The 14177-nt window shown below is 44.8% G+C and overlaps 1 protein-coding gene across 1 annotated transcript in view; it reads left to right on the top strand.

The window, feature by feature from the left end:
- The window catches only part of COL4A1 (collagen type IV alpha 1 chain), a 470976-nt gene that overhangs the window by 400789 nt on the left and 56010 nt on the right, over positions 1 to 14177 (top strand). Inside the window, exons 35-39 of the mRNA XM_069636741.1 lie at positions 156 to 254; positions 340 to 429; positions 1895 to 2034; positions 12817 to 12947; positions 13042 to 13118. Of these exons, the coding sequence (XP_069492842.1) occupies positions 156 to 254; positions 340 to 429; positions 1895 to 2034; positions 12817 to 12947; positions 13042 to 13118 (537 nt within the window). The remainder of the gene's footprint in view (positions 1 to 155; positions 255 to 339; positions 430 to 1894; positions 2035 to 12816; positions 12948 to 13041; positions 13119 to 14177) is intronic.

Genomic DNA, 14177 nt, shown 5'->3' with positions numbered 1-14177 from the left:
TTCCAATCAACTGCTATATATAGCAATGCAGTGCAGCTTGATGACTCTGTTATCTGTAATGTACTTAAGTTGTGATCAATGCAGCTTCATGTGAAGACCTGGACAGCCCACATTCAATAAGTGATGCCCCACCTCTAACTTCATCTGTTAAATAGGGCTGATAGGATTGCAAGGAGGGCCCGGATTCCCCGGTGAACCTGGCAGTCCAGGGATGCCTGGCAAAGATGGCGAAGAAGGACCAGCTGGGCGACCAGGTAAAAAACAATCCCCCCGGCTGGGTTTGCTGAAGTTTCGTCCAACACACACAGAGAGATAACAGGGTATTCTCACTTCTTTCAGGAGCCAAAGGTGATACAGGGCAACCAGGAGAACCAGGAATCCGAGGAATGCCAGGGCTGAAAGGTTCCATGGGTGAAATGGGCTATCCAGGTAAGCAAAAGGCAATGTGCTACAAATTGAACGACTTGGTGTATAAAATAAAAAAATATCACACTTGTTTCTCAGGAACTGAAAACAACCCCATGCCATTGCCCCAATCTTTGGTACAAGGCCGTTTATTCTAGGACACACTCATAAAGCATGATGTACCCCTCAGCCCAAAAGCCGAATGCAGTGGTGAACAGTTGTGTCGCTGGACATTGCGATACATCTGATTGCAAGCAACCCGAAGGAACCAGAATGGTGTCGCCCAATGAGAAACTGGAGGCGAGCACTTGACCGGTGCACACATTTTCTACAACCAATTGTACAATGCAGCCTTTGTCACTCCTTTGCATTGTAAAATCCACCTATGTACCTAGGTACGCAATGTACGCAAATGTACTTACCGCCTCCGAGGGCAGTGGCGACCATTGGATATTGAAAGGGAAGTTTTCAATGATAAATGTCTAACTCAACATTTCTAAGGGTTTGCCTCTGTTAAACATGTGCTTCTCTTGTTACTTGCCGACACATTACCCATTGGGCACAGTCCAAGCACGGTATCAGTGTCAAGTACTCTAGCTTTTTACTTTCACACTCACTTGTGTCGCTGCATCCTCTCATTCATCAATTTCTCTGGGAAGGGGAGGGGCTTATGTCGGCGGGCCTGTTCCTGTGAGGAAGGATGCAAAGGGAAGCTGTTGGATCTGGGGCGACCTCTGGTTATGTGGTGCGACCTGCTCCAACGCCCAATCTGCTATAGGGCAGTAGGCGTATTCCCTGAACCAAAACTGCAAAATCACTCTGAGCACTTGGCTGTCCGCCAAACCAAACACCAATGACAATAATATGTATTCAAAATATTTAGAAATCAGCAAACTATTGCACATATCGAATAGCCATGCAACAAACAGCATAAAAATAACTGCCAAATCCAAAGGCAAAGTTTCCATGTACTGCATGAACATGATGGCGGGAATATTTTGTGGAACGTGGCTGTAGGGTGTTGCCCTGCAGTCGCCCCCATTTCGTTTGCACTGATCACTGTCCAGACCTGCCTGGTCTCTGGGTTTTGCCCGGAGACTCCGGGTTTCCAGGCTCTTCTCTGGGTCTCCGGAGAAGAGCATAGTCTCTCCGGGTTTCCGACAGTGGCAGCAAATCCCCCACGCCATCACCTGATTGCCTATCAACATACTGCTAGTGGCCAATCACATGGAGGTGTGGGAGGATACATAGCATTGCAAGCAAATCCTGCCCTTTTTCTGGCATCACAGCATATTGTTTGGCTTTTTTTTAACCATGTGGGTGGGGTCTTGTGGGGGTGTAGGCGGGGCATCGGGGGGTGACGTGGACCTCCAGGTTTTTCATTTTAACTGCAGGCAGTTCTGTCACTGTCCCTAAGCAGGTCTCCTAGCCATGCGCATACAGCATTGCCACTTTTATGATGTTTACTGTGCTTGGTTTGTGTTTTCAGGATCAACGGGAGAGAAAGGCCTGCAAGGACTTCCGGGTCCTCCAGGTCAACCTGGATTTACAGGCCATAAAGGTGAAAAGGGTCTGAAAGGAGACAGTGGGTTCCCTGGCATTGGCATCCCAGGCGTTCCAGGCGAGAAGGTGTGTATTTATTTATTTATATATCTATTGTAGTGTATGTTGTTTTGCACTTCACATGCCAGACCTGTTTTCATTTAATGATTCAGGCGCATGCCCTGGTGAGTCTTGTTGCTATTAGAACCTCATTGTAGAATGTGCGGGGGGCTTAGGCATCCTGAGAGGGGAACAAAGCGGGACAATTTCCCCCACCTCTATTTGAAGTTTTGCCCCCCTAATTGGTGGCTTGCCCTCTATCCAGGTGTCATAAAGATGCTCCTTTGCCCAGCCGGCATCTGTTTGCTCAGCCTGTGTTCTTTCTTTTGGCCTGAAAGGGACACCACAGGAATCACTGGGGTAGGTCCATCACTGCTGAAAGCAAACTTCCAACGTACTGGGCACACAATTGTTTTCCCAATGTGCAGCTTATGCTTTCGTAGAAAAAAGACATTTCCAAACTGAAACTTGCTTCTTAAACTTGCATCCAATGCCCTGTGATTTGTGTTCCACTTCCTTTGTGTTTTATCACAGAATATATTGCTAAAGGTATTGCTTAATCACACATAAATGCTTGTGCTGACAGCATGTGTTAGTAAAGTAGTCTGTGGGCTTATGGGTGCCAACTTTTGATTTTCACTACGGAGGCAGAATTCCCCAACCCTGAATATAAATATGAAAGAGACCAGCCCGACCCATTGCCTGGCCGAAGACATTTTATAGCACTTGTATTTTTATAAGTAATTGCAAAACGTCATAAAATTAACAGACCTTTTAAAACATATAACAACTCAGCAACAGTCACTCAACATGCTGAGCTACCCTGGCAGCCTTCTATTCTAGGGCATGTATATGGATCCCTTAATGTGCTAGAAACCACTGCATTACCAACAATGCAGTTCATGTACATGGATTCAAAGTCAAGAGTATTTAATCTGCTGCCACACTGACCCTCTGTGCATAGATTCATTGAGGAGGTACAAGTGGCAGCTTGTCCATAATGAGTAAGGGGTTGCCGACCCACTGGCACCCTCACACATTATGGAAGAGACGAGGAGCCAGCCCAGTGTAAACACTGAACACTCCCTCACCTCCTGCTTTTTCCAGCTGAGGGAGTGCTTCTGGGCTGGCTTAAACTGTCAAAGGGAAACACGGTTTCAAATTTCCAAACATGTCCAATGGGCCAAGCAAAGCTGGGGGTGTTTTGCTTTCCGAGCCTTGCAGCGGTTCATTGGGGGTGCTGGCTGTTGAACTGCATGTTTGTATGTGCAAGGGGGCGATCCTGCACCACCCTGCACATATAAATGGAGCAGGGCACTTCGTCATTAGCTCTCCAGCTCTTGTGCTAATGTGCAGGAACCAGGAAGCACTCTTTATTTCCTGGTTCCTGTTCATGCTATGGAGTGCTGGAGGAAACTTCAGGACCGGTGCAGAAGGTAAGTTAATTTAAATGTGTATGTATGCATGTATGCTTGAGTTGGATGTAATGTATGAGTGTATGATGATGGGTGCACGTGTGAATGAGTGAGTGCATGATGCGTGTGAATGTTCTGTGAATGTGAGTGCTCATGTGTTTGTGCTGGGCCGGGGAGCTGATTTTGGCAGGGGAGTGAGGGGTATTGTGCAACAACAGCATTTTAAAAATACTGACATTTTGCATTGTACATCTTTGATAAAGGATGCATGAATGTGTTATTAAATGACTAGACAGGCATTTTGGTGTAGCCAGTATAGCCATTTCTTATTGTGGTATGACAATTTGTATTGAGCATCTTTGATAAAGGAAGCATGAGAAGTGTTATTACATGGCTAGACAGGCATTTTGGTGAAGCCAGTTCGAACATATTTTCATACTGTAGCATTTTAATGGTAAAGCCAACTGTAGTATCTTCTTACATGGGGTGCTGCCATATGTTGGCAGAACAAGCGTGGAAATGTTTTTTTATAGTATCATTAGTGGCATTTTGTGTGAAGTGAACATGAGAATGTTCTTATATGAGAATACTGGCATATATTGGTGCAGCCAGTATGGAAATGTATGGACAAAGCCAACATGAAAATGTTTTTATACTGGCAAATATTGTAGGCAAAGACATCATGAACATATTTAGTGGAAATGCTCCTGTGCACTGTTGGTGACTTGCATCTGTTGGATTTTTTCCTGAGTTACCAAAAAAAAAACAATTGCAAACTGTTTAGCTTTTTACCCAATTTTTACCCAAAAAGAGTCCTGTAAAATGCACCATTTTACGCCATTATTTTAAAACAAATTCTCGGGCGGAAGAGGGTGGGCATGGGGGAACCTGACCCAAACCTCTCTTGATTGGTTCGGGCTCCCTCTTTACGCTCTGGCCTATTTGCGGAAAATATTTACACCACTCCAATTAAAAAAAATCACCAGCCACCACTGGGATGTACAGCTAGAAACTGAAACTGTAAATAAATATATAGGGGGTTCCTGCAACCATTGCTAAAGAACCTGGCCCCTGTACTCGCGCCTATATGCAATATTTCACCTGTTAAACAGACTCTCCTTGACTATCATTTGAAATTGATGTATGAGTGATATCTCTTCTGTTAAACTGACTCTTTTTGACTGACTATTATTTGAAGATGTGCTTGGAGTGATGTCTGCTTGAGTTCAAAGAATGCAGCCTCTTGCTGAGTGCATAGGGCATTTTTGCAACTGCTAAACGTAAGTTAATATGGTTTTAAACCTACTCTGAACATGCTTAATGTCCCATTTTTTTTAACCGGCTTAGTAAAATGTTGGTATATTAAAATCAGTTTGGCGTGTTGCCGTTATCTGATGTGACCCTACACCCCCTCCCGGCCCTCGCAAGCACATGTTGTATGTTTGCCGTAGAAAACTGATTTTGACGCCACTGGTGCAGGGGTGGGGGGTTTGATTGGGGTGAACTGGAATGGGGACAGTTAGAGGAAGTGCATTGGTCAGAGGTGCTGCGGGCTTGTTCTTATAACAATAAAAGAATTGAAACCTACCGCGCGTGGAAGCCGCAAAAGTCTCTCTCAGCCCCGCAGCTCTCAGAAGGATCGATGCGGAGAAGAGCGGAATACGAGTTGCAGAGAGAATGACATACACTCTGAAGATATTACTATGGCAATGGAACGTTCTGCAGCTCAACTAACAGTGGCAGCAAAAAGCTGCCCATTTACATTTTGGCCAGAGGAAGAGAGGATCGGTCAAACGTTTATGCGTGGGCCTGCATCGAGGAACCAGGGCACGAGACCAATCCAGAGTGACACCACGCAAATTTGAATGCATCTGAAAAGGGAACTTTTTCTGAAGTCTACAGGTGAATTGGCTTTCCAAATTCTAGCGTTGAGATTTGAAGAGGTTGGAGATGTGCAGTGATGACCGGGGACCTTACTCCTTAGGTCCAATGTGCACAATTGTTGAGACAACATACAGCCACATGACTACCATTGTGAGTTTGCGAAGTTTTTTTTATCACTTGGATATTATCTTATGCACGACAGCACTTTGCGAAGGTGTAATGTCTTCTTGGCACCTAAAGGGACCAGTGGGCCTTTGAACATTGGTCTCTTTCCAAGGCATCCAGATCTGGTGCACACAGGTTTTATACTGTAGTGATGTCTTACCTTGACACCATTGACCTCTGAGAAGCAACATCCACTAGGCAGGAACCTTATGAACAGAACATGTGGGTGGATGAGTGTGTAGTGGCTAAGCTGTGTACAGCAGAGGCACGTATGGCGAAAAGTACTGGTCAGTGTCTGAGGCAGGGGCATTCATGATAACATGCACAGTATGGACTGAATGTCCTTGGCACTGGCCTTCACAGACCAGAGCACTAATGAGGGAGCATCATTGCTAAAGAGTTCCCCCCCCCCCCACATGGTAGTGGTCTGGGTAGGCACCCATATGTAAAGGTATTTTGGGCTATGTCTGAGGACCCCAAGTGCTTAAATGTCTTTCCCCCAGCAGTGAGAGTTCAGCCTGTGGTTACAAGGTAGACATGTGAATGTGCCTACAGGTGTAAGAACAGGAATTCCTTTTTAGTTGCAAAGATGCACTGGGCCACTTTGTGGAGACAATTAAGTATCAGACAAAGAGACCTTCAACAAGGAGCCGTTGCATGGCACCAGATCATATGAAATGCTGTGTCCTTTAGACAGCCTGACGATGGGACAGGATGTCACATTCTGGGTCATTTGCCGCATGTGGATAGCCAAAGCAAGCATACCCTTGAGGAGCAGGTTCCTGTAGTCTAAGCGCTAACTTACAAGGGCACCTGCCACACTGCTCTTTACTAGGTGGGAACAAATGGGGGCATGATCCTCAGTTGGTTTATGTGGAGAAACATGGCTTGTTAATTTTAGGGATGTGAAGAGACCACCCAGAAGCCAAGGCTCTGCATGGGATCTAGGCAGTGGGCAATCGACATCATTATAAGTTTGTCAGAGTTGTACATTTTTGGTGGTTATTTCATGACCACCATTTTTTAGTGGTAGAAGAATTGACAGCAAGTTTACCAAACTGCCAAACTCCAGAAATCTGCGATTAACCGCAATGGAATTACCACCTGGGGGTAAATCCCCCAAAATCTCTACGGAGTACTATGGACCATAAAAAGTATGTGTTAAATCCATGAGACTGATTAGTAGTAAAGGCACACGAGCCTAGGTGGTAATTCCATGGAAATACTGCAGACTCACTGCGACTCTGTAATGAGGCTGTCGGTAAAGGGATAATAGGGGTCACACTGCAGAAAAGCTTGATTGATCCAATGAAATCAATTCTGTTGGAGACAGCTATTAGTCATCCCAACTTGAATGGTGGCGTGTCAGTTACCTAAAATCCCCAATTGGAGAGAAATTGGGCCTCATTATGAGTTTGGTGGTAACTCGGCATTAAATCTGCTGAGATACCACCAAACGGATTTACCGTTACTGCCACTTTGTCTGGTGGAATTACTGCCAGATTACAAATAGTGGCATGGTGGTGTCAGTCCCCATTTATGGGTTCCATGAGGATTTCAGTAGAATTACCACCAGTGGTTATTCTGCCGGTAGTAATTCTGCCAGATTGCCATTTTTTTGGTGGTAAGGTGGCGGAATGACCTCCAGCATTTTGCTGTTGGCCTCTCAGAGACTAACATTCTACCTTCATACACCCTTGAGAATCACGTAATTACATGTGCATGTAGTTTGTAGTGATAATCTGGAGAATCTTTCTTTTTGGTATATTAACATGAATGTCTTGCATAACTGAATCACTCTACTTTGCTGTTCTCCTGACTCCAGTTGTTTGTCTGTGCTTTTATGTGCGCCCTGAGACCTATGGGTGAGTGGCGGTTATAAAACTTTAAATAAATAAATAAATGTGGAACGGGATCCGTTGTGCATAGGACAGTGGCGCTGACTACGAGGGCCTATTTTTACCACATTAATAAAATAGCTAAATATATGCCTAAGTAATTAGCAATTGGTTGGCATGGGGTGGTAAATGGATAACCAAGGGAAAAATGGCATACAAAAGAAGGGACAGCAGATAAAAATGTCACCTGAAATGGACAGATTCATCATGGCAAAACCTTGACAGGAAAGACTGTCCAAGAGCAGTGGACTCATTAGTTACTCTTACGTTTTGCCTGGCCACATCGCGCAGTGACTTAACGGCGCAATGTCGACATGCGTGTTGAATCTCCCAATCATAGCTTCAAATCGCTGTGGAACAACTCAGCCTCTTTCTAAGGTTGATAAAGTGAGTACTTCTTTCCCCTGTGTCAGCCAATCAGGCAGCTCGGAATGGGGGCATTATTCCCCGGTGAAAGCCCGTGTTTGGATCAGACTGAAAGGTGAGCACACCCTCCTGAGCTGCTCACAATCCCTGCATTCTCTGGCACTGCCTCCCCACAAAATATACAACATCAGTAACACATGTTATGTACAGTGCAGCATTACAAAGTGGCAAAACCGTGCCAGCGAGCTGTAAATAAAAACAGCATATTACTGTACAGCAATTTGACAATGATTAATGTTGCAAAGTGTAAATCAGCCACTGCCCGTCCCCGCCTTTTGTGTCATACTGGATGAATTGAAAATAAATAATGTTTAAATGTTATACATAACTAGTGTGTAAAAGTCCATACACTTGTTATGTACAGCTATTTACGGCCTTAGGGATCTGCAACCTTTGGCTGTCCAGATGTTTTGAGAAAGTATGGGTTGCCCTATATGTCCAGTGGTGGAAAGGGCAAAATCATCGGCAGTCTACCACTGGGGTAAAAAATAACTATTTGTCTAATAATTCGAATCTGATTCTACTAAATTGTGGATTTTATTTTCATTATCCCCTCAGTATCATTGAGCATGTAAACCACTCTAAATACACAAGGAGAAAGATTGAATGTTTTTGTGTTTTATTTAATTTTTATAATTTGTCCTTTTCCTAAGAGAATGAAAAAGTAAAACCAAGAGTGCACGGAGACCAGTGTTGTGTGACAAATCAGCATAGAGGATACCGAATCCGACCCAAATGGCTCTGAGGGTCAGTGATATTATCGTTCCATATTGCCCTCTTTTTCAAAAACAGAAATGGAAGTGTTTAAATAACGCAAGATAGTGTTTTCAACCTCTGAGGGTCAGAGATCCCTTTATTGTGGTTTGTTTTTTTCTTTTTTTCCCCTGTTCTCGAACCACTATCTAAAGAGACATCTGGTTATTGCCACGCTAGCTTATTTGTCTCATTAGTACATAGAAAACAGGAAATAGAAGAATAGTATGCAAAAAAGTGACTCTGCTTTGTCACCTCTACAGGCTAAACATCTATCGTTTCCAGGAAGTCTGCCTAGTACCCTCTACAGGCTAGACATCTAACGTTTCCAGGGAGTCTGCCTAGTAACCTTTTCAGGATAGACATCTAACGTTTCCAGGGAGTCTGCCTTATAACCTCTACAGGCTAGACATCTAACGTTTCCAGGGAGTCTGCCTAGTAACCTCTACAGGCTAGACATCTAATGTTTCCAGGGAGTCTGCCTAGTAACCTCTACAGGCTAGACATCTAACGTTTCCAGGGAATCTGCCTAGTAACCTCTAAAGGCTAGACATCTAACGTTTCCGGGGAGTCTGCCTAGTAACCTTACAGGCTAGACATCTAACGTTTCCAGGGAGTCTGCCTAGTAACCTCTACAGGCTAGACATCTAACGTTACTGGGGAGTCTGCCTAGTAACCTCTACAGGCTAGACATCTAATGTCTCCAGGGAGTCTGCCTAGTAACCTCTACAGGATATACATCTAATGTTTCCAGGGAGTCTGCCTTGTACCTCTACAGGCTAGACATCTAATGTCTCCAGGGAGTCTGCCTAGTAACCTCTACAGGATATACATCTAATGTTTCCAGGGAGTCTGCCTTGTACCTCTACAGGCTAGACATCTAACGTTTCCAGGGAGTCTGCCTAGTAACCTCTACAGGCTAGACATCTAACGTTTCCGGGGAGTCTGCCTAGTAACCTTACAGGCTAGACATCTAACGTTTCCGGGGAGTCTGCCTTGTAACCTCTACAGGCTAAACATCTTTTTGTGCTGTGGTTTCTTTCTTTTGAACCACTACCTAGGCTCTGCGAGCGTGAAAACAAGTGGTAAAAGGCAAAGAAACTTGGGTAGAGCCCGTGTTGGCTTGGTATCCCCAAGCTGAATCACGTTTTGGCAGTTTTTCTCTGATGGGGACCACCTTTCATCAGGGCGTCATTGGGGGACCCCTAGGCTTGGCTCCAGGATGCCGTTCTCAGGGACGGGAAAAAGGGGTGCACTGTCCCCGGGCAACTGTGTTGGTGTCCAGTAATGGGGTAGCTGATACACTCATCTGTAGTACTATGGAGGAGGGGACGGGCACGCGGCTGTGGTTTCCCCGTGTCTGAGAGACAAGAGTGGTGGTTATCAGTGGGCTTGGGAGTATAGCTCAGCGGCAACATGCTTACCTTAGAAGCAAAACGACACCGAGCAACACAGTTCTGATCCCCGGCAGGTCCGCGCTTAGAAACTTCTGGGTATTAAGCACGTTATAAACAACCTATGTTATCAGTGCCTTGGTGTGATTGGTTCCTACCGCTTTTGTTGGTCCCGTCCGAGTGGCCTTTAAAGCTTTCCGGTGTCCCTCGTGTTGCTTCGTCCGTGCCTATGAGAGCCGAATTCCCGGGCTGTAACAGTAAAGCATTATACAGTGGCAAAACCGTGCCCGCGAGCTCTAAATAAAAACAAAATATTATTGTGCAGTAATTTGACAATGCTTAATTTTGTAGAGTGCACATACACTTTTTGTGTCATACTGGATGAATTTAAAATAAAGAATCTTCAAATGTTATTCATAATAAATTCCATACACTTGTTATGTACAGCAATTTTAGGCCTCAGGGATCTGCAACCTTTGGCTGTCCAGCTGTTTTGGACATAACATCATCCCTCACCATTGAAAATGCTGTCTAAGGCTGGTGCGAGTTGTAGTCCAAAACATCTGGAAAGGCAAAGGCTGCAGACTGGTTATTAAAGCTGAGGATATGGGGTCATGTTTGCATTTATTACTTCCTCCTTCTGAGATGTTAGAGGCATCCCTGGATTGCACCTCTGATTTCATGTTCAATTACAAGACCAAAATGAAGGAATGACACAATTATAGAAAATGATGAGATGTAATCAGTGTAGTGTCCGGGCAGCATGGAGGTGCCGTAATAATTCTCCCACTTTTCACTTGTGTGGAGATGCTGTGAGTCTGTATGTTCTGCTGCTCGGCGGTCATCTGAGCCTGTGGCCCCACATCGGTATAGATGCTGCAGGCTGGCGTTCTTCCATATTAGCCTTATTGTTGCTTGCCGTTTCCACTACTGTTGTTCAGCCCTGACTTCCACTCGCTCATTGTCACTGAACCTTTACCTGAAAAAGCTGAAGATGGACAACAGCCATTAATAATAAACGAGGAGACACCAGAACTGAAAGAAAGACGCATGGATAACGCTCCACAAGAGCGTGGGAGCCCCTCTACTGAGAACGAATATGGCTCAAACAACCTGTTCAATGGGATTTTTTACACTCAGTGGGGTCTACAGCCCCGTTTTAGCTCACTGATTGACCCTTCATAGAGGAGAAATATCCATTTGAATATCACCCTGGTCCTAACCACAAAGGCAGTCAAGCACCGAAAAGCTATGGCAATTCTTCACTGAACAAGAGTACCATCAGCAACCCCAGACACGTGTTTCGGCCTTGTTGGACCTCCTCAGTGAGGTGAAGTTGAGCCTCTCTGAGGCACAGTGAGCAAGAGCTCCACGTTTGGATCATCTTGGGTTACTTAGGGTGAACCCCCAAGTTTTACACATTTCACAAGAGTGTGGCAGCCCCTCTACTGAGAATGAACATAGTTCGAATAAGGGATCTACGTGATTACTGCAGCACTGAAAATCTCGAATCGGAACATTCTGAATGTGGTGCGCAGTAATCACATAGATCGCCCTTACCCACCACCCCTAAACCTATAGGAAAGGTGAGGTGCACATAACTTTTTTACTTATCTGCACCTGTTTCCCTGCACCATGAGTTCCGCCTCCCGATTGTGGGGCAGAACTTTCGCCACAGGGTTCGTTATTTTACTTGTTTAACTTTCTTTTTCAGGGATTGCAGGGTTGTCCCCTGCTTCACTACCCTTGTTCGACATTATGGGAATTTCCATGTTTTTCCCATGCCGAATGCGTGGTAAACGCACATTCATCATTTTTCTTCTCAATATTTTCGGGCAAAATGCAAATAACCTGTTCCATAGAATTTCTTCCACTAAGGAGGGTCTAAAACTATGCTTTAGCTCACTGACCCTTCACAGAGGAGAAATAGCCATTTGCATATCAGTCTGGTCCCACCCACAAAGGCAGTCCAGCACCGAAATGCTAAGCAATTCTTCTCTGATTAAAGTACCATCAGCAACCCCAGACACGTGTTTCGGCCTTTTTGGGCCTCCTCAGTGAGGTGAAGCAGAACACAGTTCAAATAAACTGTTCTCTGGAATGTCTTCCTCTCAGGAGGTTCTACAAATAATGGTTAACATTTCTTTCCTCCCACGGGGATGCTTCTACTTCATTTGTATGTTCTCAATGCAAGTCTGAAAGGTATAATCCAAAGGAACTGGATCGCAAGAATAAACCCTCACATGTATGTAAAAAGGTGCCTGTGCACCGAATGGCCTCTTTAAGACATTTTCAAACAGACCCGTGCATCATTTTTCACCATGAAAAATGATTGAAGCGATGATAGCATTCCCCGCCCCAAACATCCCCCTGGAGTAAGGTTTGATGAGCTGTCAAAATTGGTAAACATTGGTGGAATGGATATTGAAAACATTTTCACAACGATCTCCCAAGGGAGCCTATACTGAAAAGGCCCCTCTTTTTTAACAGAGGTTACCATCTAATCTTACATATTGGGTGTCCGGACATTTCGTCGAAAGACAATTGGTCGACAGAATTTGGAAATTCTGAAAAAAAAAAAAAACATTCGACCATTTGTCTTTCGACCAAATGGTTTCGACCAAATGTCCTGTCGACCATTTTTTTTCCACGAAATGTCTGGTAACCACATATTGTTATTACAAGCGATTGACCACAAAAAACATGTGGTTCGTATGCTTGTATCACTTGTGTTGGTGTTATTTCATCACCTAACTTCAGATGGATTGCTTTGGCTACTCGTGGACTCTTTCACGTGCAGCCTGTAATGTGCCTGTTGCATGTGAGCAGAGTGCCTGTCTTATTTTAAACACTTGCGCTTTGTTTGCAATACAGGGGGATGCAGGTAGGGTAGGTGTCCAAGGCGTACCTGGAGAGAAAGGTGTCAAAGGAGAAGGTGGAATGCCAGGCATGCACGGCTCCTTGGGTCCAAAAGGATCTCCTGGTCCTCCGGGGTATCCAGGCAAGTATTTATTTTTCTTACCACTGGCATGCCACAGAATGTGAAGTACTGTAAATGAGTAGAAGTGATCAAACGGCCATCTTGATTTCTTTAGGCAGTCCAGGTACACCCGGAGAAAAAGGCTTGGAAGGACTCCCTGGCACATCTGGAATTCCTGGATCCAAGGGACAGCAAGGTAATATTTGTGAGAAGTACTTTATGCTTGGTTACAAGGTAGCCTTATGTTGATTGATATTGATGTGTAGTGGTATAATGCAAAATGTCATCGATCCCTACAAAGTGTGCTGAAGCGGCCGTAAGAGTCCTGCCTCCGAGTGATTTACATAGGCCATGGTCCAAGGGGTGGCCTAAAGAAGAATAGAATGCTTTCTGCACCACAGGGACTTTAGGGTTGTGCCATATGTCCCCGATATTATACCCTTTGTACCTTGCTCTTCACAAACTAAGATCAAGATAAAATGGCGACCTAGGATGGCATTGACTTTATCTTTCGGGTGGTTCCTGAAATATTCGTGCACAATATATTCCACTGTAAATTGTAAACCCATTTGACTGACAAATGTAACCCACAGAGGAAAATCAGATAACAATCGTATGGGTTTGTTTTCACACTTTTGCATAATTTAAAAAAATTAATAAAATACTACCATTCCTCCCGTAAAATAATCTAGGACCCATACCAGAACCCATAACTGGGGCAAAAATAGATTATTGCAATTCCATCTACAAACATCGGGCTGCACCCCACAACAAATCTTAGGCCCCAGTAAATAAAATTGCTTGCTCAGTGGTAAATGAGCCAATTTTTTAAATCAACTTAATATTGATTAGCACGCTGTGGGTGGAGCCAACCAATCAGGAGGCTAGAAATGCGGGCTGAAACTGGTGTTCTCAGTCTGTGTTCCAAGCCGCCTGATGGCTGGTTCGTCTGACCGCCATCTTCCACTCACCCTCCGTTCCCTTTTTAAAAAGAATTCCCCACTGCCCACTTAGATGATTGTAGCGGCGACAAGTGCTGCCACCGCAGCTACTGACTTGCCTTCCGCTCCACTTCAGTCTGGCCACCATGGAAATGGAAGAGGGGCTCCATATGGAGCCCCGCCTTCCCATTCCATGGTGGCCATCTTTGAGCAGTCTTTCGTTCCGTGAACGGGACGCCGCGAGTCGATCCGTTCACGGAATTAAAATCCTTTAAATTAGCCTGGGACGGGTGTTAATAGTGTTAAGCACCTGT

This window comes from Ambystoma mexicanum, chromosome 7p, assembly GCF_040938575.1.
Source record: "Ambystoma mexicanum isolate Mex_15411 chromosome 7p, UKY_AmexF1_1, whole genome shotgun sequence".
Taxonomy (NCBI): Eukaryota; Metazoa; Chordata; class Amphibia; order Caudata; family Ambystomatidae; genus Ambystoma; species Ambystoma mexicanum.
Note: the sequence above shows the minus strand (reverse complement) of the source record. Positions and strands in the feature narration are given on the sequence as shown.